This window comes from Littorina saxatilis, linkage group LG1 (assembly GCF_037325665.1).
Source record: "Littorina saxatilis isolate snail1 linkage group LG1, US_GU_Lsax_2.0, whole genome shotgun sequence".
Taxonomy (NCBI): Eukaryota; Metazoa; Mollusca; class Gastropoda; order Littorinimorpha; family Littorinidae; genus Littorina; species Littorina saxatilis.
Window position 1 is genome coordinate 6,320,528 of NC_090245.1, and position 22,285 is coordinate 6,342,812.

At 43.6% G+C, this 22,285-nt stretch overlaps 1 protein-coding gene across 4 annotated transcripts in view; it reads left to right on the forward strand.

Annotated features, from left to right (window-relative positions):
* Positions 1-1,349: 1,349 nt before the first annotated feature.
* The window catches only part of LOC138960015 (chromodomain-helicase-DNA-binding protein 8-like), a 116,165-nt gene continuing 95,229 nt past the window's right edge, over positions 1,350-22,285 (forward strand). For all 4 annotated transcript variants that reach the window (XM_070331737.1, XM_070331758.1, XM_070331754.1 and 1 more), the window contains exons 1-3: positions 1,350-1,438; positions 4,970-5,054; positions 5,933-7,922. In XM_070331737.1, coding sequence (XP_070187838.1) covers positions 5,958-7,922 — 1,965 coding nt within the window. In that variant the 5' untranslated portion in view covers positions 1,350-1,438; positions 4,970-5,054; positions 5,933-5,957. The remainder of the gene's footprint in view (positions 1,439-4,969; positions 5,055-5,932; positions 7,923-22,285) is intronic.

The following is a 22,285-nucleotide window of genomic DNA, read 5'->3' on the forward strand; positions in this document are numbered from 1 at the left end:
AAAACACCTTCATCTTATTCCTTGTCGGTTCCTGATTCCAAAAACATATAGATATGATATGTTTGGATTAAAAACACGCTCAGAAAGTTAAAACGAAGAGAGGTACCGAAAAGCGTGCTATCCTTCTCAGCGCAACTACTACCCCGCTCTTCTTGTCAATTTCACTGCCTTTGCCATGAGCGGTGGACTGACGATGCTACGAGTATACGGTCTTGCTGAAAAATTGCATTGCGTTCCGTTTCATTCTGTGAGTTCGACAGCTACTTGACTAAATGTTGTATTTTCGCCTTACGCGACTTGTTTGGTTATTGTTTTTGTGGCCTTCCCGCAATCACTGATATAACTGGTTTTACAATAAACGGTCTCGTCACAATTAAAGATATACACTTAAACGTATCTGCCTAGTCGAGTCAAGTTGAACCGTGCTGAAGCTCGGACTTTCGGGGGGAACCCTCCCAACAGCATTGGGTCAAATGGGGCTGTACGGGGACTGACAACGGAGACATGCGGCGAGCGAAAATCCACGGTGTAGGTGTTCAGTATACGAACACTGTCGATGACACCCGAGGAAGATGACACGGTTCTCCCACTCAGGCGTTCAAGTTTTCAGTGTTTGATTTGAAACGAATTTAAGCTGAAAACAGATCTACTGAGCATTGTTCTGACCATCTTGTCAAGTCATCGGAACGTGTTGGTGACTGGGGCTGAATGGTCACGAACTGTGTACCGTGAGACTTAGGATCCATGGAGTGACCGACAGGTGGGATTGCACCGATTAGTTTACTGACAAAGATCTTCAAAACCGGCTGACTTTACTTCAAGCATTTTTTTCTTAATTCAGTTGTCGTGGTGTTCTTACTCAGCCAATTATTTTGAGTGTTTGATGACGATAAATAAAAGCGTTGCTTCTTTGTTGGTTTGTGAAACTTTTATTTCCATCTTTGGTGTACCGAACTATACGTTAACTCGCCCGTGCACAGTTTACTTTGAACACAGGCCAGGTGACGCCTGGAAGATTACATCCGGGCATTTTACAAACAACCTGGCTCTGATTGGCCATCTCTTTGCCAGGCAGAACAATTTCTTCTCTCCCTAGTCGCTTTCAAAGGGGAGTTTTGATTGGGTATTACCTGACTCGGTAGTTTGTGCATTTTCAATGTAACGGCAAAACAAATAGTCCTGCATGAAAAAGAGATTTATTTACTGCATCATATCTTACTTAGAAGTAGCTCGTATATGCTAAGCATTAGCATTTTATTCATATTACGTGAGAGATTGCCATAACGTAAAGTAAAGTATATAAATAAACAGCCAATGAGAGCGCTGTTTGCTGGGGTCACTAAGTGTTCACACGATGCAAGATGTTGGAGGTTTAGGCCGTCAAACTCTACAAAATCAACTATTGGGAAATTTGGGAAAAGTAACGTCTAAATCGCAAGTAAGTAGAATATTTGTGTGATAGTTCTGTTTGTGGTTATATTCTTATCAGTTATGTGGACAGATCGCAGCTGATGAATGCAAAACATTGGTGGATATCACCCCGGTTTCTGTCTTCAGACACTGATAATTTTCTTCAAAAACTGCGACAGAAATGGCGTTCAAAAGAAACTTTTTCATTGTCTCAGCTTACGAGTGCTTCTGTTATGCGATCGAGTGTTCTGTCTGAGTAATCTAAGGCTCGATCAATGCTTTTATTTGCATCTCGATGTGAGTACAGTTCAGCAAACGGCATGGTCCCTGCACGTGCCGCTGTAAACAATCGAGATCAGACCTGTGGTTGGACTGTGTGGTGACATACTTCATTGCTTTTGTTCAAGTGGATCCCAGCGTGTAGTCTTCATCTAACTGACCCATTGCACACCTCACCAAACCACGTTTACTGCCGCCCCACGTCAAGTTCGATCAATGTTTACACACACAAACAGTGAAACACACTTTCTTTTGCATGGCCATTGGCCATCCCCATGATAACAGTCCAACTCCAAGTAATAACAAACCTGGTTTTCAGTTTCACAGTTTTAGCTTTGAACAGAGTAATTGTGTGTGTGTGTGTATCTGTGCTGGGGTAGGGTTAGGGTGGGATGGAGGGCTATGGTTTTACTTGATAGTTTTAGCTGAATGAAAAAAGCCTGGCTTTTAATTTTACATTGCAATCAAATCATTGATTCATAATCATCCGCTTGTTTCCATAGAGCGGGTTAATGGCGTCACTGATGGGGGATGTTGCTTGTATTTATTTTCTTCGTCAAATTTGCTGAAATGACCATAAGAGTTTTGGAAACATTTGGCAGTCTTTAACATTGCCTTTCTTGTAAGGCAAAAGCTATACGCACTCCAAGTGTGTACAGGATCGATGAGTCTGTATACACTCCGGCAATGAAAAACTCTGTTTCAAATCTGTAGCCAATGAAATGCCCCCTAACATTAGGCGTTAAAAAGTAGTGTCGAGGGTTGGCAAATAATGTATGTATTCACATAGTATACAACCGTTTCTAGGTCGATACACACTCCAAGTGTGTTCCAAACTCCGACAATAAATTGCCATGAACTGATGAAGCATCAGTTTCGTGTAAGTGTTTGTTTTTGTCTGTGTTTGTTACCAGCATACTTTGATACCATGAATCGAACGTGAAGCGTACCTTCGCAAAATGGCGTCGAATCACGCTCCGAGTATTGATGCGGTTCAGTGTCAAAAATCTAATCTACGTCACAGCAAAGGCCGTGCAGCATCATATTGTTTTCGTTTCTTTGTACTCTTATAATCAACTGCTCTGCGTTCCTATCGCAAAGTGGTGTCGAATGGCAAATTCGCTTCGCAACCGGAAGTTAAAGCCGGAGTGTATACAGTGGTCACGTCTTGTATACACTCTGAGTGCGAATAGCCAGTGCGTTCTCGTAATGTGAAAAAGTTTGACCGCAAAGGGCACTTCTTTTTTTTTTATGATTTGAAATAAGTTTTGATCAAGCTGAGGTCAAATGGCTTCCCTTCTGGTGCAGACTGGTAAAACTTTTAAGGGGGGGGGGGGGGGGGGGGTAGTGGTTGAACCAGATAAAAAAACAAGTCGCGTAAGGCGAAAATACAATATTTAGTCAAGTAGCTGTCGAACTCACAGAATGAAACTGAACGCAATGCCATTTTTCAGCAAGACCGTATACTCGTAGCATCGTCAGTCCACCGCTCATGGCAAAGGCAGTGAAATTGACAAGAAGAGCGGGGTAGTAGTTGCGTTAAGAAGGATAGCACGCTTTTCTGTACCTCTCTTTGTTTTAACTTTCTGAGCGTGTTTTTAGTCCAAACATATCATATCTATATGTTTTTGGAATCAGGAACCGACAAGGAATAAGATGAAAGTGTTTTTAAATTGATTTGGACAATTTAATTTTGATAATAATTTTTATATATTTAATTTTCAGAGCTTGTTTTTAATCCGAATATAACATATTTATATTTTTTTGGAATCAGCAAATGATGGAGAATAAGATAAACGTAAATTTGGATCGTTTTACAAATTTTTATTTTTTTTTTACAATTTTCAAATTTTTAATGACCAAAGTCATTAATTAATTTTTAAGCCACCAAGCTGAAATGCAATACCGAAGTCCGGGCTTCGTCGAAGATTACTTGACCAAAATTTGAACCAATTTGGTTGAAAAATGAGGGCGTGACAGTGCCGCCTCAACTTTCACGAAAAGCCGGATATGACGTCATCAAAGACATTTATCAAAAAAATGAAAAAAAACGTTCGGGGATTTCATACCCAGAAACTCTCATGTCAAATTTCATAAAGATCGGTCCAGTAGTTTAGTCTGAATCGCTCTACACACACACACAGACACACACACGCACACACACACGCACACACGCACATACACCACGACCCTCGTTTCGATTCCCCCTCGATGTTAAAATATTTAGTCAAAACTTGACTAAATATAAAAAGGAGAGATCAGGCAAAAGGAAATCGAGTCTTAAACCAACTAAAATTGTGTGTGCATGACTGTCATTGTCAACAGCAGAACATTATTACCTGTTATTGAGGCAGAATCTCTGAATTAGTGAACAGTTTAATTTGTTACTATATATGCATTTTATTTTGACCAAATTTCAGGTTCAAAATATAAGATGGATTGATTAATCGAACATTTAATAAAAATTACCATAAAATACAAAACCATTCACTATACAATGTACTAATAGCCTCAACTTTGGTCTAATTTAAAAATGAGCGAAGGAGCTATTCACAACAGACTTATACTTTATAGTAATGGGAGGACGAAACCTTAATTTTGTGGAGTTTGCTTTCTCAGAAGATGGCAGGGAACAAAATAATGTTTGAAAGTGTGTTTCCTTCCGCAAGGATGGGGAGGTTTGGAAATTTCCACTAGCCTGATGGGCGACTAACTTTTTCAATTCACTAGCCAACAGAAAATGAGAAATTACCTCTACCCAAGTTATAAGAAGCTATTGGCAACAGATCTATATATTTTGAAATAATATTGAAGTAAACAAGTGTACAGTTAAAACTGAACACTGCTACTTCAGAAATTAACAAACTTGCTGCTCACCATCTGGGCAAGTGAATTTTTCAATGGCCCAGCAACATTTTTTACTCAATCCCAGGGAATTATTCTGGCATCCCTGTTCGGGCATTGCAATCTATGGTGACTTGATCGAAACTTGCGTGATGGTTTCTGTTTGGTACACTCGAACATACCACCTACCCACTCCCTTAACTTCAGCCTTTGCTAGCGTATACAAGGCACACATCCCCACCTGGCTCCCTCCATCCCTCAAAAAGCATAAAACTTTGTTTAGCAGCAAGGAATGAGACATGGAACAACAGGAACTGAGAGTGTTTTGTAGGCCTGGGCTTGCTGCACAATCAATCTAGAGATACAGTAGCAATAAATTGAACAATATCTTAGAACATTGTACATAACTACATTGCTTTTGTTTTTTTCATTGCAGGTGTCCAAAGCTTGGTGCTTGCAAGTACCACAGCTATTTTATACAAAAGTATATCATGGACCTATGACACCATCACAGCAGAACGGTAAGACTAAGAGAACTGCAGATTTTCTCTGTTTTATATATATATATTCATCAGGGTCATTGGTCAGACGTCCTGCACGGATGATGAGATTACTTGGTATGATGATAACAGGATGAGTGGGTTGGTTTAATCAGTTCAACTTCAAGGATCATGCTGTTTTCAGAGTAATGATTTTTGTACATGACAAAATTGGGTGGTTGAACATGCATTTATGGCTGACTAGCAGTAACACTGGGTTTGAATCCCATCAGGTTCAGAGTTTTCACGTACAAATACTAAATCATATTTGTCAGAACTGGTTTGTGACGTTCTATCGGGGATGACGGGCGCATGGTTCAGCTTTCAAATTCCGGCCCCGCATGGTGGGTAAAGGGTGGAGAATTTTTGGATCTCCCAGGTCGGAGTATGTTCAGACATGCCAGTGCCTTATCCCTTGCATATGTACATACAAGCACAAGACCAAGTGGGCACGGAAAAGATCCTGTAATCTATGCCGGAGTTTGGTTGGTTATAGAAACATGGAAATACCAAGCATGCATCCCCTAAAATCAGTGCATGGCTGCCTAAATCAGTAAATGGCAGGGTAAAAACAGTCATGCATGTAAAAACCCACTTGTGCAAAAAAAAAAAGTATCCATGAATGACCGAAGACCGAAAAACTCGGAATAACACTTGGTCAGTAAGAGCATTCTTGCCTGGATTGATGGCATATTGGTGTACATGTACTGTTATCAATATTTTCATTAACTTAAAAAAAGTGTGCTGCTTTGAATGGAGAAGTTTTAAGTTTCCTTAATGTTTCAAATATATCTGTTTCTCCTCTGAAGAAGCTGATGAACTGCAAGTAGTTCCTAAGAATTGTTTTATTGCTGTTTCAGGTAACTGATCTTCATCTGCCTCATTATGGCGGATGAACCCATACTAGGACTCTTTGACTCCGACACCAACTTTCTGGATGAGCTGACGGGCAGCGCGGGGGACCTGGGCGGGGTGATGTCATCTGACGGGGACGGCATGCTGGGGCAGACCATGCAGCCCCTGGGCTCCTCCCAGCAGATGGGCCCGGGCTCCACCCCCCAGAACCCCATGATGATGGGACAACAGCCACCTCAAGGTCCCCCTGGAGGATACCAGCACATGGGCCCGGATGGTTACAGTGGGATGGGGCCTGGAAGCTCCGTGCCCGGTCATCCGCCGGCCAGTCAGTACAACGCCGCCAACCCTCCCTACTCCCAGTACTCGGCCATGCAGAAGATGCAGGGTCACCACGGCGACAGCATGATGGGCATGGGGATGCAGCAGCAGGGAGGGATGCAGGCCATGCAGCAACAGCAAAATCAGTTTGGGAGCCCGCCAGCCGGAGGAATGATGCCGCAGCACGGGGGTTACCAGGGATACGGCATGCCCATGAACCACCAGCAGCAACCCATGGGCATGATGGGACAGCAACAAGGCATGATGGGACAACCACAAGGCATGATGGGACAACAGCAAGGCATGATGACACAGCAGGGTGGCGGCTGGAATCAGACGCAGACCAGCCCCACCGGGAACCACCCCCAGTTCATGTCACCTCAGCAACAGGGGTGCATGCCGCAGGGTATGAGCCAGGGCTACATGGGGCACCAGGAGTACGGCATGCAGCAGGGTATGGGTCACTACGGGGACAGCGCCTACATGCAGCAGCAAGCCTCACCCATGTCCAGTCCTGGAGGCATGAACATGATGGCAGGTCCCATGCAGCGACCGCCACGCCCCCAGTTCCAGCCACAGTCTCCTGTCAGACAGCCCAACCCCGCCATGGCTGGCTATGGAATGCAGCCCGCACAGCGTTACCCTGGCGACTACATGGCCCAGAGACCTGGCATGAACCAAGCGGCGTCTCAGCAACGTTACCCATACCCTCAAAGCTCTGGCCCAGGCCAGCCAGCTATGGGACCGGATGGCACGCCTATGGGTCATTACCCAAATCAGAACCCTACTAGCTCCTACATGTCCTCCTACCCCGGCGCCTCACACCCCACGGCCACTCCCTCTCCTCGCCCCCCTGTGCCGCCACAGTCTATGGCAGCAGGTCAGAGTGCAGGGATGGGTCAGGGGTCCTACGGTCAGTCCAGCCTCCAGGAGCTTGAGCAGCTTGTGTCACCAACGCTGTCAACAGGCAGTGGCATGCCCAGCAGCAACCCTTACCAGCAGATCGTGCAGAGCTCAGGGTCACCTGCGCAAAACATGCCCCCTCAGAGCCCAATCTACAGCTCAGCCAGTTTCCCCTCTACCACCCTCGCTTCTCCTTCTGCCCCCATCCAATCCTCCCCCATCATGGGCCCGATGAGCCCCAACCCTACCATGCGCCAGGCCATGGGGCAGCAGCCAGGAGTGGCCATGGAGGTCCAGAGACTAGAGAAGCAGATTCAGCACCTCTTTAACATGCCCCAGACCCAGCAGATCTCGCAGCAGATGCTGGACTTGCAGGAGCGCCTGCGTATCCTCAGGGCTCAGCAGCAGCAGCAGATCATGCTGATGCAGCGACAGCAACAACAACAACAACAACAGCAGCAGCAGCACCACCAGCAACAACCGCAGCAACCACAGCAGCAAATGCATATGAACAGTCCCACGCGTATGGGTGGGAAGCCTGGGTTTGTGCAACAACAGCACCCAGGCATGGTGCAGCAGAGACAGCGAATGCCGGGTCCCATGAACACTGCGGCCCAGTCCCCGCTGCCCGGCATGGGGCCGGGAGGGAAAGGGCCCATGATGGGCATGGCGGGTCAGACCACACTGCAAGGGCAGCATCACCTGGGTCAGCAGATTTCTCCCTCCCAGTCCACACCTATCTCCTCACCTCAGAGGATACAGCCTTTCCAGGTGAGTGTGCCTCTCTCTGTTCAAACTGCAACATCCTAGAGGTAAGTTTTATGTTCCAAGCTCTTGTCAGTACCTTGGACAGTGAAGCATTGCAAGGTGAGTGCGTTTTTATGTTGATGACCCCCCTCTAGTCTCACTGTCGTTCGTATTTTCCACATCAGGCCTGAAAGTGGCGAGCATTTTACTCGCCATGGCGAGTAGAAACATATAAATGGCGAGTAGAAATTTATGTAAATCTACTCGCCAAATGCGAGTAAAGTGTCTGAAACAAACAGTTGGTTTGGCGAGTGAAAATAAAAAAATTTGCTCCCTGGCTAGTAAATTATGAGAAGTACTAGCCAAAGGCCAGTGCCCCATTTCGTGGACTTTCAGCGCTGCACATTCCATCAATGAGCCTCTGAATTATTTGAAGAACAGTTCGTGGTTACCTCCCTTTGACCCTGAGTTGTGAATGATGCTTTTGTCTACAAAAATGCTGTGTCTCAAAGAAAAGCATTAGGTGAAAAGACGTGCAGGTGATAGCACTAGTTTGCTGGGTGTTTTCCTGATATACCTGTCCTCCATGCAACTTGAATAGTTCAGATTTTAACTTCAGCTCACGGTGATACTGATATCATATTTTTGTTTTAGTTCTGAATGTGAAAAGTAGTATGCTCATCTGGGTCAGTGGGTGTCTGCCACCAACCCCACCCCCCTCTTACACACACACACGCAAACTTCCCACAAACCTTGAGGTTATCATGATAACCATTGGACTTGAAATACTTGCAGTTGTACACAGTGCAGTTTGAAAATGATCCTTGGTTATGTATTTTGGCAATTTTTGCACCTGTTCTTTTTAAGAAAATTGAGCTTCTTATCTGAGGTAGGTCTTTCTTGGTTTCTATACTCCTTGTTTGCTCTACAAATTTACCAAAGGACTGAAAGTTCTGCCTACTTTTAAAGGTGAGTTTGTTTTTACATTTAGGCCCCCCCCCCCCCCCCCCCCCCCCCCCCCCCCAAAAAGGTCTGTTTACGGTAACATAGGCCAAAAAAATAGGGTCGGTAGGTCGGGATTTTTTATTTATTTTATTTTATTTTTTTTTTTTTCTTTCTTCCAAAAAACCATATTTTTACGTTATTTTGCAAAAAAACAAGATTTTTTTTTTTTTTTCCCCCCAAATGCCAAAAAAAGTCTAGAGTCGCGCGAAAAAAATAGGGTCGGTCGGGTTACCGTAAACAGACTATTATTTTTTTTTGGCCTTAGTCAAGTTTTGACTAAATGTTTTAACATAGAGGGGAAATCGAGACGAGGGTCGTGGTGTATGTGTGTGTGTGTGTGTGTGTGTGTGTCTGTGCGTGTGTGTGTGTGTGTAGAGCGATTCAGACTAAACTACTGGACCGATCTTTATGAAATTTTACATGAGAGTTCCTGGGTATGAAATCCCCAGACGTTTTTTTCATTTTTTCGATAAATGTCTTTTATGACGTCATATCCGGCTTTTTGTAAAAGTTGAGGCGGCACTGTCACACCTTCATTTTTCAATCAAATTGATTGAAATTTTGGCCAAGCAATCTTCGACGAAGGCCGGACTTCGGTATTGCATTTCAGCATGGAGGCTTAAAAATTAATTAATGACTTTGAAACTCACTTTGGTCATTAAAAATCTGAAAATTGTAATTAAAATTATTTTTTTATAAAACGATCCAAAATTACTTTTATTTTATTCTTCATCATGTTCTGATTCCAAAAACATATAAATATGTTATATTCGGATTAAAAACAAGCTCTGAAAATTAAAAATATAAAAATTATGATTAAAATTAAGTTTCCGAATTTGTTTTAAAAACAATTTCATCTTATTCCTTGTTGGTTCCTGATTTCAAAAACATATAGATATGATATGTTTGGATTAAAATCACGCTCAGAAAGTTAAAACGAAGAGAGGTACAGTAAAGCGTGCTATGCAGGACAGCGCAACCGCTACCGAGCTGAACAGGCTCGTCACTTTCACTGCCTTTTGCACTAGCGGCGGACTACGGTCATTGTGAAAAAATGCAGTGTGTTCAGTTTCATTCTGTGAGTTCCACAGCTTGACTAAATGTAGTAATTTCGCCTTACGCGACTTGTTTTTTCTTATTTTTTAAATTTTGGTGGTTGTACAACTTGTACGTTTTTGAGACATCAGATTTATTAGAGCTCACAGACTCAGACATCAGTGTTGTTCCCAGACACAAAAGACAACAGGCCAGTTGGACCTGTATTCAGAATATATCGGTCAAAATCAATGTCCTGGCCACTAAAAAAAAAAAGGTCATGTCAAAAGACACACGACGTGTAAAAGCTGTCCGACATTCGACCAGCCTGGGGATCAGGATAATGCGTCGGTTAAAAAAAAAAAAGCATAAATAACTGAAGACCGATACCTGGGAACAACACTAAGTCATGCATTCAGTTTTATTTTATTTAATATTTTTCATTTTTGTGACAAATACACTGTTGCATGCTGAGAAAATATATTGGCACTACAGTCGACTCTGGTTAATCGGCCACTTTTGGGACTGACTGAACTATGGCCGATTATCCGAAGTGGCCGATTAACCAAACATTTTAACACATAACTACGTATGGTATGAAGAAAAGATTCGGTCCCAGGGAAAATTGGCCGATTCTCCGGATGGCCGATTAACCGGAGTCGACTGTAGTTCATGACACGTCCTGAGGAACACTGAGGTGTGTCTTACAGCATATTTGAAGGTGCATAACCCATAGCTAAACCTATGTGACTCATGTCCATTTGCAATGGACCCCCCCTCTTTTTTTTTAAGACCCCACAATATATAAGAACAGCACAAACATTTTTTGTTTTAGTTCTGAATGTGAAAAGTAGTATGCTCATCTGGGTCAGTGGGTGTCTGCCACCAACCCCACCCCCCTCTTACACACACACACGCAAACTTCCTACAAACCTTGAGGTTATCATAATAACCATTGGACTTGAAATACTTGCACTTGCAGTTGTACACAGTGCTCTCTCAAGACGGTGTTTTCACAGACTTTTCTGTTCTTGAATTTTCATAATAATCACATAATTTACAAACTTGATGGTTGCGTGAATATAATTTAACGGTGATTTTGCTGAACAAATTTGCGGAAGTGTCTGTTCTTACTTGATATTAATAGATTACCCATGGGCTAGGAAAGTAAGAAGCCCAGAAAAAAAGCTAGTAAGAAGCAGGGCTTTTCATATTGCAGGTAGTGTGCCCCATTTGTGAAAGCTATCAAATTCTAAGTGGGGGCCTTTTTCAGAGCCCTTAATTTGAGTTTCACACATGACTGATACTAATACTGTGATACCACTTTTAAAGCTGCGTCGGTTTTGGGGTCAGCCATGGACATAAGATTAGGAAGATTCAGAAACATAAGCCTGGAAGTAGAACCGGAAGGGCTATCCCGGTTATGACACTGACCATGACAATTATTTATTATTTTTAGGGTAACACAATAAATGTAGTACCTTAGGAGGGATTTCCCGTGTCTATTTTAAGATTATTCTTGGATACCTCAAAAACAATACATGTATGTCAATGTTTACTGTGGAGACCTGCAGGATGTAGAAGCTGGGGATTCCCTTCTTAGAAACACTGCTGTTTCTCAACTGTCTTACAAACAATTCTCACTTGCTCTACAATATGTGTGCTGGAACAAAGTGTTCCGACAGCTTGTGCCTCTTTATATGTGCTTGTGCCGGCCAGAATTTGTGGAAGTTGTGTTCCCAAAATATCAGAGAAGAGTTGCTTCCCTTCTGTTGGCTGCAAACCAAAGTCAGGGAACAGGGAAATTTTGTAAGCCTAATTAATTGTTACGCTTCAGAAATTCGGTGGACAAGATTTGATTTGGGAAACACGGAAAGGACGGAAATTTGTGTTTGTACCAAGTTTTGCTCACATTGTTAAACTACAAGGCAGATAAATGTTTACTCTGGATGTTGTTGTTGTAAATTGTCGCTGATATGTTAAATTCGGCATTTTTCATGGTGGCAGCTAAACTCTTATAAAATACAGGGGTGGGATATCCGTCCCAGGAAGAATATTGGCTTCTTTTTTTTAATACCTTTTTTTGTTAATCCCTGGCAGCTGTTGTTTACACTCTGTTCACACAGAAGGTCTAACTACCTTTCACCAATACCAAATTGAGTGACATTGACATGTAGGGAGCAGCTATGTCATGTCATCCTGGTGAATGTGGCATCTTACTCTTAGTTGCTATCTATTTGAAAACTCTGCTCACCCACATCTTTATATACCCCTCTTGCAGGGATTCAGAGACCTTCAGTGGTGTGGTAGAAAAAAAATTTGCATCCCTGATCTGTGAACCAGTGGTATACCTTCTGATACATAGTCCTTTAGAAAGTTTGCAAGTGAAACACACTTAATTTAAACATATTTCTCTTTTAATTCAAGCTATGATTCAACAATAATTTTAGAATATAACTCCTGAAATGATGAATTGAAAAGCAACATCAGAAGACTGTGTACATGTATAGCATTATAGCAAGGGATATAACTCTGGCGGTTTCTGTTTTTGTCTAAACCTTCTTTTCTAACCTGAGCAGTTAGCCCTTTTGAAGGTTTTGTTTCTCATTTGGTTCAAGCTATGGTTCAACAATTATTTGAGAATTACCACCTGCAATGATAAAATCATAAGCTACACTGTGTTTGCTTTGTTTGCATGGCGATTTTCCTTTAATGCAGTAAACATTTGTTTTAAAAAATGTTCAGTCCTGGCAACATTTTGGGCTCCCACCCATGAGAATACTGATAAGCCAATGAAAAATGTGATTTGAATTGCAGTCTGACCGGGAAAACTGAGATTAGATTGGATAAAAAAATGTTTGGGTGATTAAACAGCAAGAATAACTTTTTTGATGTCAATGATTTTAAGGGTAAGTTTTCACCTTTAAAAAAAAAAGAAGTTTTTAAACTACTCACTAATGCTCCCCCCCCCCCCCCTAGCTGCAATTGTAGAACACTAGGCAACTGTCCCTGGCTAATACACACACGCATACAGACACCGTCACACGCGCGCGCGCAGACACACACACACACCTACACGCACGCACGCACTGCACACACACACACACACACACACACACACACAGACTCGCGCTTCCGTACCAACATACGTAGCCAAAAGGTTTATTTGATTTGGGCCAAGTAACGAGGGCAGTTTACTTCAGAGAAAAATACCATCTGACAATGACCATGAAAGATAACATTGTACAGAGATAAATCCCCACACACACACACACAAAAGAAACAAATGTTTACATACATATCAATTCATAAAACAAAATGACAATGAATTCAACAAAACATCAATTACTAATTAACACATACATATAGCCCTCATTTTGATTATAGTTATACTATGCAGGAAATTGATTCAAATGATGCAAATGCAATCATCTCCAAAAGGGGGGTACACAATGCACGCAGCGAACCGTCAACAAAACTAATAGGTGGATGCCGGGGGGTGGATGGGGGGTTTGCAGAACTGAAAATCGCTGAACTTGCTTGCTGGCCGCTGCGCTGCTACTAATGACTTCGGTCCTCGCTCTCTCTCGCTCTCTCTCGGACTCCCTTATCTGTTACCATTGTTTCATTCCAGACTGCTCTCCTTCACTCATCACCTCCCCCCTGCCCTCCAACCCTCTTCATTCCCCGCATTCGTTCCCACGGGACTCTGCTATCACTTCCTCCTGCATTACCTCTACTGACACCTCCTCCCCCCCCTCCTTTTGCTGCATATCTGTCTCGTTTAAATAGAGTTTATGGTCGCTGACCGCTCCCTCTAAACTCACACTTAAACTACTCACTAATGCTCCCCCCCCCCCCCCCTAGCTGCAATTGTAGAACACTAGGCAACTGTCCCTGGCTAATACACACACGCATACAGACACCGTCACACGCGCGCGCGCAGACACACACACACACCTACACGCACGCACGCACTGCACACACACACACACACACACACACACACACACAGACTCGCGCTTCCGTACCAACATACGTAGCCAAAAGGTTTATTTGATTTGGGCCAAGTAACGAGGGCAGTTTACTTCAGAGAAAAATACCATCTGACAATGACCATGAAAGATAACATTGTACAGAGATAAATCCCAAATAGGAAGTAATTAACACTCGTTATTCCGCCCAATTCAAGAAGTGGTAATATTTTGTTAGGATTGTTATATTGTAATAGTTGAAGGTGTTTTGCGGACTATATGCAATCTATACGAGTCAATCACCTTGGGCGGCAGCTGATCTAAGTAACCTAAGTAAGCAGTGCTTTTCCAGTCCCCCATCACCTTGACGATTTCACCCGGCACACCACAACTCAACGCCCCCGCGGCGCCGCCCCGCCAGAAACTGTGACTAGAGAAATCCCCTCCAGCAACAGCAGCAGTTACACGCAGTTTCTTATTGAAATCAGATCCTTTGATCGGAAAAAACCTGCGCCTTGGGGCCCATCGGTCCCAAAAACATGAAACATATCAGTCACTGCGGACACTGGGCATAAAGGATGTGAAGGGATTGCAGGAAGCCCTTTTTGTTTCCACGGAGCGTTCTTTACGCTGAATTGTCTTACTCCATTGAAAAGTTATTGACACACTGTCCGTCTCCAAAATCACCACGCGATCTCGTGTAAGCTGCTTATCGGGATCAAGATTCCCGTTGTCCTGGAACAAGTTCGATTTTTTGGAGAACTCCACAAAGAAAAAACACACCAAACACGCCGCCCAAGAACACAATGTCTTGTTTACAATGTTTACATAAACATTATTCGCATCCTTCATCTGGAAAGAAGGAACACAAGGGCTTGGTCAGACATATGATCACACAGGTTCACGTTGGGGGGTCTCCCCCGGTGCCAGAAAGTCAACAGCCGCACTAACTCTTCGCGCCGCCTAGGCTCGTGAAGACGTGAAATAGTGTCAGCCATAATGTTTACACAACCGGCCACATGCACCGCCGCAATGCTACAGTTTACTTTAGCACATTCCCATGCCATTTTCCGAAGTAAGCTGTTGACATACTTATTAGTAGATCTGCCTTTATTGATAATTGATTTTGTCACAGTGCTATCAGTATGCACAATCACTTCTTGTCCGCACCACATCGGTGCCCATCGTGTCACAGCTTGTAACACAGCACATACTTCTTTAAAGTTTATGTGTAAATTGTTCGCTGCCGGCATGTCTTTTTTAAAATAGGTGTACTGCCAGTCGCCCTGCCAAAAGGCACCTGCTGCAATATTACATGCGTCCACATGGACATGCTGTTTTGCATTGTGGAAATAATACACTGTTCCATTAAATACATGCATAAAAGAAAGCCACCATTGCACATCTTTTTGGAATTCGCTAGAAAGCTTTGCTTTGTGCCGCTGCTGCTGAAGGGGTTTTATTGTGTCCAGTATCCGCCGCAGAAAGAATTTTCCTCCTCTGACAGCTTGACAGGCCCAATTAAGAGAACCCGCGATGCTTTGAAGCTGAGTTTTTGTCGCGCGCTTCTTTCCTCGAAATTGCAGTAGTCGCCGCCGCAGTTGCTGCAGTTTGTCACTTCCAAGTGACAGAGTGTTGTTTCGCGTGTCGATGTCGACTCCAAGAAATGTGATACGTTGGGTGGGCCCCACCACCTTCTTCCAGCTAATGTTGAAGCCTAGTTCCCTCAATAATCTAATCAAAGAAAATAACATGTCGTTGCACTCCTCTTTTGTTGCTGCTACTAAAAGAAAATCATCTATGTATGCTAACACACCAGGCATGCCTCTCCTGGCCATGCACCTGCGAATTGACTGTGAAAGTCTATGAAAATGTGACGGTCCTACATTGCTACCAAATGGAAGTCGACTGTCAAACAAATAAGTCGGTCTGTTTTTACCTTTGAAATGCCACTTGAGTCCCGTTACACAATAATCATCCGGACTGATGCACACTGAGCGATATGCGGACTGCAAGTCGACTTTAGCACACCAATAATCTGTCTTCGCTAAGGCGCACGCATCAGAGACTGTTTGAAACTTCACTGACTCAGGGATGGAGTAATCGTTCATTGCCCTACCTGTTGGTTTGCTGGCATCATGAATTAGCCTAACGCTACCATCTTCTTTGGGGATCGCGGCTAGTGCGCTTACGACCGTTGGCTTCTTACTTGCCACTATATAATTTCCTTTTGCTATTTGATCTAACAGTTCTTGTTCTACCACGTCGCGATGATCGTACGCTGATTTATGATTGCTTTGTTCTGCTGCTAACACACATGTTTTATGTTTTTCTGTTACCCGAAAACCGTGCTGTATACCGTCTAACAAAAATTCTCTGTCACAATCGCCCTCTAGCACTGAGTGCCACATTTGAGATTTTGCACTAATAGATGCATGATTTCCCAAAAATGCACAGTCATGAGGATCTAATTGAGGGAACGGGCTGGAATAGGTGGGGCCTACCGTTGTGTTGTCAGTTCGCTGCGCTGTATCCTAGGCACTGGTGTTTGCTGTCGCCTGGTGGTCTTTGCCGGGGTGCTCCTTTCCACACGTGTCACACACGTGTTCGAACCTGCAGCGGGACCCGTAGAGGCATGTGCCTTTGTTTGTGTACTGCAGGCACACCTCCTTCCCACTGGGTCCCACAGGTCGTCGAATACCGCCGCTTCCCGTCATGGCCTTGCCGCTTTTGTTGCCAGGAACTTGTTGGGCACGCTCACGGAGAATCACTGTGGACAGGTGGGGGTTGGGGGTTCCCCAAGCAAACCCGCTGGTAGACTGGCGCTTCCTGTACTCATCATCGTAAAGGAGCACCGACTGCCAGGAAAATCTTGCGCCGAGCTCGCCCACCATCTCTGTATAACAGAGGTAAGCTTCGTGGTCGAAGTCCACGGCGGTGTTCATGAGTTTTGCCATTATTTTAGCATTTGCCACGATCCAGTGGCAGGGGGATACTTTCTCCAACTTTGATTTGTTGGCCAGCTTGAGCGTGACACCTCCCCCGAGTGTCACCTCTTCCTCCACCGCCATAGAAGCCGGTACGAAGTCAACAATTCGTAAATAAGTCTCACCTGGTGAAGCAGACTGTATGGCCATGTTGCCAAGAAGACCCTGGAGCGGTGCCACTTGGTCGGCAGCACGCAACGGCCCTCCCCCGTACTTCTGTTGCAGGTCTGCCACTGCCGCTTTTAATTCCACTATGTGGCCTCGTTTTAACTTAAGGCTTTCCAGGTCCTTTTCTCCTGCATATTTCAAGGCACTGAGGCTTGTGAACTCCTCTTTTTCCAGAACCTCAATTACAGGTTGGGGCAGATTTTTTGCCCAAGAAGAAAAATTGAACTCCATAGTTTGCAGAACTGAAAATCGCTGAACTTGCTTGCTGGCCGCTGCGCTGCTACTAATGACTTCGGTCCTCGCTCTCTCTCGCTCTCTCTCGGACTCCCTTATCTGTTACCATTGTTTCATTCCAGACTGCTCTCCTTCACTCATCACCTCCCCCCTGCCCTCCAACCCTCTTCATTCCCCGCATTCGTTCCCACGGGACTCTGCTATCACTTCCTCCTGCATTACCTCTACTGACACCTCCTCCCCCCCCTCCTTTTGCTGCATATCTGTCTCGTTTAAATAGAGTTTATGGTCGCTGACCGCTCCCTCTAAACTCACACTTAATGAAAGTTAGAGCCACCCTCCGCCTCCTGTAAACCATCAGTTTCTGGTCACGGACACGTTCAGGCTTACCCCCCGCGGGTTAGGGGGAAGAATTTACCCGATGCTCCCCAGCATGTCGTAAGAGGCGACTAACGGATTCTGTTTCTCCTTTTACCCTTGTTAAGTGTTTCTTGTATAGAATATAGTCAATGTTTGTAAAGATTTTAGTCAAGCAGTATGTAAGAAATGTTAAGTCCTTTGTACTGGAAACTTGCATTCTCCCAGTAAGGTCATATATTGTACTACGTTGCAAGCCCCTGGAGCAATTTTTTTATTAGTGCGGCCTAAAAAAAAAAAAGGTGTGGTTACGGTAACCCGACCTACCCTATTTTTAGGGGCCGACCCTATAACTTTTTATTACATTTGTCAACAAAAAAACAAAAAAAAACCAACAAAACGAGTGCAAAAAACGCAATGAAAGCGAAAGCGCCGGAGTCGCACACTTATTTTCCTGTCAAGTAGGTTTAATTTGTACACATTAGAAAAAAAAGTTCTAAAAAAAAAGTGATTGCCTACCTTCCTACCCTATTTTTTTTGGCTATGTTACCGTAACCACACCTATTTTTTTTGTTTTGGCCTGCTTTTGTGAACAAGAAACAATTAACAAGTGGCTCTATCCCATCACCCCCCTTTTTCTGTCGCGATATAACCTTGAACGGTTGAAAACGACGTTAAACACCAAATAAAGAAAGAAAGGACGTTCAGGCTTTTACACACACCCTTTCGTTTAAATACTTACCGCTGGAGAACACCCTAGGTGCTCTCCATAAAGAGTGAGCATTTTTCAAAGAATTTATTTTTGCATGGCCAGACTGATTTCAATCCAGACTTTCTTTATTTGGTGTTTAACGTCATTTTCAACCGTTCAAGGTTATATCAATCCAGACAAATCGGAAGACTCGTTATGGCGCTAGACCTAACTTTTAAAATCTAAATAACAAATTGACAGCTTGTTACACAAACATTGTTAAAACACCAAAGAATTCTTTTATCATCAAAACAAATTCAAAGTCAGTACTATTCAAAGTTTGATAAGTTTGAAAGAAGGGAGCCCAGATGTATGTCAAGCAAACAGGGTGAGTGGGTCGACTGGTGCATGCAACTTGCAGCTCTTTTGAATTGGTGACGGGGAAAAGGCTACTGAAAATGATACAACTTTGGCTTTTTATTAAATGCTGGTCGACTGAGATTTCAACCGTTTGATACTGCTAAGGTGCTATGTCTGTGTAGATTGAGTATTGCGCGCATACACGTGAACTTCTGTGAAAGGGATATTGTTACATCAAATGAGCAGACGAATTTGCCGACAACTGCTAGTTTCTTTGAAGACCCCGACAATTAGTTTGTGTCACTATCAGTCATTTATTGTATTTATGATTCAGAGGTACACAATATCATGCTATTGCAGATACATAGTTGCATTGAAACCACAAACTGAGAACTAATTTCATCATGTATGTAAAAAAAGGAAAGTGGGTCACATGGGGCCACGACGGCTCTGGGTTGAATAAACCACGAGAACTGGCGTGTGGTTTATGCATGCTAAATAACCATTCAAGCGAGCTGTGTCAATTAATGCTGTGAAATGCTATTGCAAGTGTGTTCCATAAGGTTAGAATTGCTTATTTTGTGAAAGATTCCATCGTTCTGTAAACCTCATGTGATTCAGAGTGGGGCTTTAAATTAAGAAGCACAAAACTTCATTAAGGCTGATCAAAATAATGTACTGAAATCAATATATATACAGGACTAGATGAATACCCGCTTCGCCGGGTATGGCTTCGCCGGGAAGAAGTTGAGCCGAATACCCGGCTGTGGCGGGGACGCCGGCTTTGCCGGGTGTACACTGGCTTTGCCGGCGCACCGCACGAAGGAAGGGAGATAAACGCGCAAAACACTGGAGAAGATAAGGAAGCACGAAGGAAGGGAGATAAACGCGCAAAACACTGGAGAAGATAAGAAAGAGTAATACTCGGCTTCGCCGGGACACTGACCTTCTAAAAATAGTATAACGGGAATATGGATTGAGCGTTGTCGACAGTGACCTTCTAAAAATAGAAACGGGAATATGGATTGACGCCACACGAAGGAAGGGAGATAAACGCAAAACACTGGAGAAGATAAGGAAGAGTTACTGGGAATGGATCTGGGAAGATGAACAGAAAAACCAAAATCGGTTCAGCGCTGCACGCTGAGAGCACGTGTTGAAAATTCTCATCGACCAGGTTGTGTCCGGGGTCTACCTGAATATGCCCACCAAATTTGAAGCAGATCCATCGAGAACTTTGGCCGTGCATCGCAAACACACACACACAGACAGACACAAGTCGTATCTATATATATATACGACTTGTGTCTGTCTGTGTGTTTGTGTATCTGTGTGTTTGTGTATTTGTGTATTCGCCATGCACGCCCAAAGTTCTCGATGGATCTGCTTCAAATTTGGTGGGCTTATTCAGAGAGACCCCGGACACAACCTCATCGATGAGATATTTCAACACGTGCTCTCAGCGCGCAGCGCTGAACCGATTTTGGTTCCACCTCAGCTATTTTGGTTCCACCTCAGCTACCCGGGCCCCCATACCGACACACCATAGCCGCTACACCACATCACAACGCCAAAGTTCTCGGTGGATCTTTTTCAAATTTGGACACCGTATTCAGCTACACCCCGGACACAATATCATCGATGAGATATTTCAACACGTGCTCTCAGCGCGCAGCGCTGAACAGATTTTTGTTTTTGTGTTCATTTCACCATTATAAGTAACTCTTCCTTATCTTCTCCAGTGTTTGGCGTTTATCTCCCTTCCTTCGTGTGGCTTTCCCGTTCAGTTGTAAGTTACTACACTGCGCTGTCCACTGCGCTGAGCGTCTTCGCATATTCCCGGCGTTCTGTTACTGTTACTATTTTTAGAAGGTCAACGCAGTGTACAGAACGTAAATTGGACCCGTAAATTATCCTCACTGTAAAAGTGCAAAGGTCGAATCAATTTATAGCCACGCGAAAAATACACTGTCATCTATCTCTCTATAGATACGGCTTCTCTGTGTTTTTGTGTGTGTGTGTGTGAGTGTGTGTGTCTCTATGTAAGCAACACCTGTGCATTGTTCAGTTCTGTTTGTGATGTGGTCTGGCGGCTTTTGTGTAATTTTATGTGAAACACTCAAGTCCTTAATGGCTCAAAACCGTAGGACTTTTAATATTAATTTTAACGTAATTTTATGTACTGGCCTTCCTTTGAGAAGCCATAACTTGCTCAGTCCTGTTTGAGTGGAGTTCGCCTCCAAAGGTGATTAACACGGTTACATTCGTCGACAAGGATGGGACTCGATATGGTCAGGAATGGCATTTTAGCCACTGAATCATTTTCGTGCTGTTCCCATTCCACGAATCTGGGAGGGACCTAAGCTTGGCGGGTCCATTGTTCGGACCCGGCGAAGCCGGCGTACGGCTCTAAGTACTTCTTTCCGGCGAAGCCGGCTACCCGGCGAAGCGGGTATTCATTCTAGTATATATATATATATAGATGACTTGAAATTGTTCTTTGTAATTTTGATGACAAAATAAGAGGATGATGATGGACTGAAGTTAACAGATGTAACTTGGTGCTGCCCTACATACCAAGCGGCACAACAGGCAGTAAGTAAAGTAAGTAACATACATGTCATTTGTATCCAAGTCTTGGGTCCAGCTGCAGGCGGAAGAGGGTGAGCGATTCTTTACAGTATTAGATTCGTGCAGAAGTGCATTAAACTAGAAGTAGGCAACCACCATTACATCCAGTCAACAGGCGGTGATACAATCGCCCATTGGGATTTCCCCAAAAGCCGATGTTACGAAAAATAGTATGAGTAATTCTGGGAAATCATTCATCAGAGGTATGTGATAATTATTCAACCCTTTGATAAACTTGTTCTTCAATACATCACACAAACATTTGGAATTAATTAAAATGAGTAAAATACAAGAATTACGAGTTGAGAAAACAAAACAAAAGTGGAAACATTACACTCAAATAAAAATCTTGACTGCTAAGAGATTTGAACTCGTGACCGCCCAAACTAAAGACTTCATTTTCAGATGCTGTGTCAACTGAGCTTATCGGGCACACTTTGTCTCGGGGTAAAACAAATTAGTAATTTTGACACATGGGTTCTCGGGCATGTGTCAGTATCGACCCATCGGTTTCCAAGGTTCTCCATTTGTGTACTGTAATTTCTGTTGATCTCTCTGTTCGAGATAAGTTTAGTTGATAACTGACCTTAAGCTCCCGTTCACTTCTCATATCAGTTTGGAAAAAAACCTGAAGTAGTATGCATTTCAAGTGTGACCGAGAAGTCCAGCTCTGAAATGCATTGACCAATCGTTGAAAGGCGCTGACGTTGTATGCATGAAAGGATTTCCCTACCTAGAATTCCAAACGGTTTTGAGGATTTAGAAGATTTAGTTTGGGACGACGACGACGCTCTATGAGTGGTTCATAAAAGAAAGGGAGGCAAGTGGTAAAAAACGAGCATCGACAGAGCCAATGAAGGGGGATATTAACTTGTAGATCATATACTCGTGTTTCATGTTATATATCATCGGTATGAGACGTTTTAAAATGTCAACATCAACTTT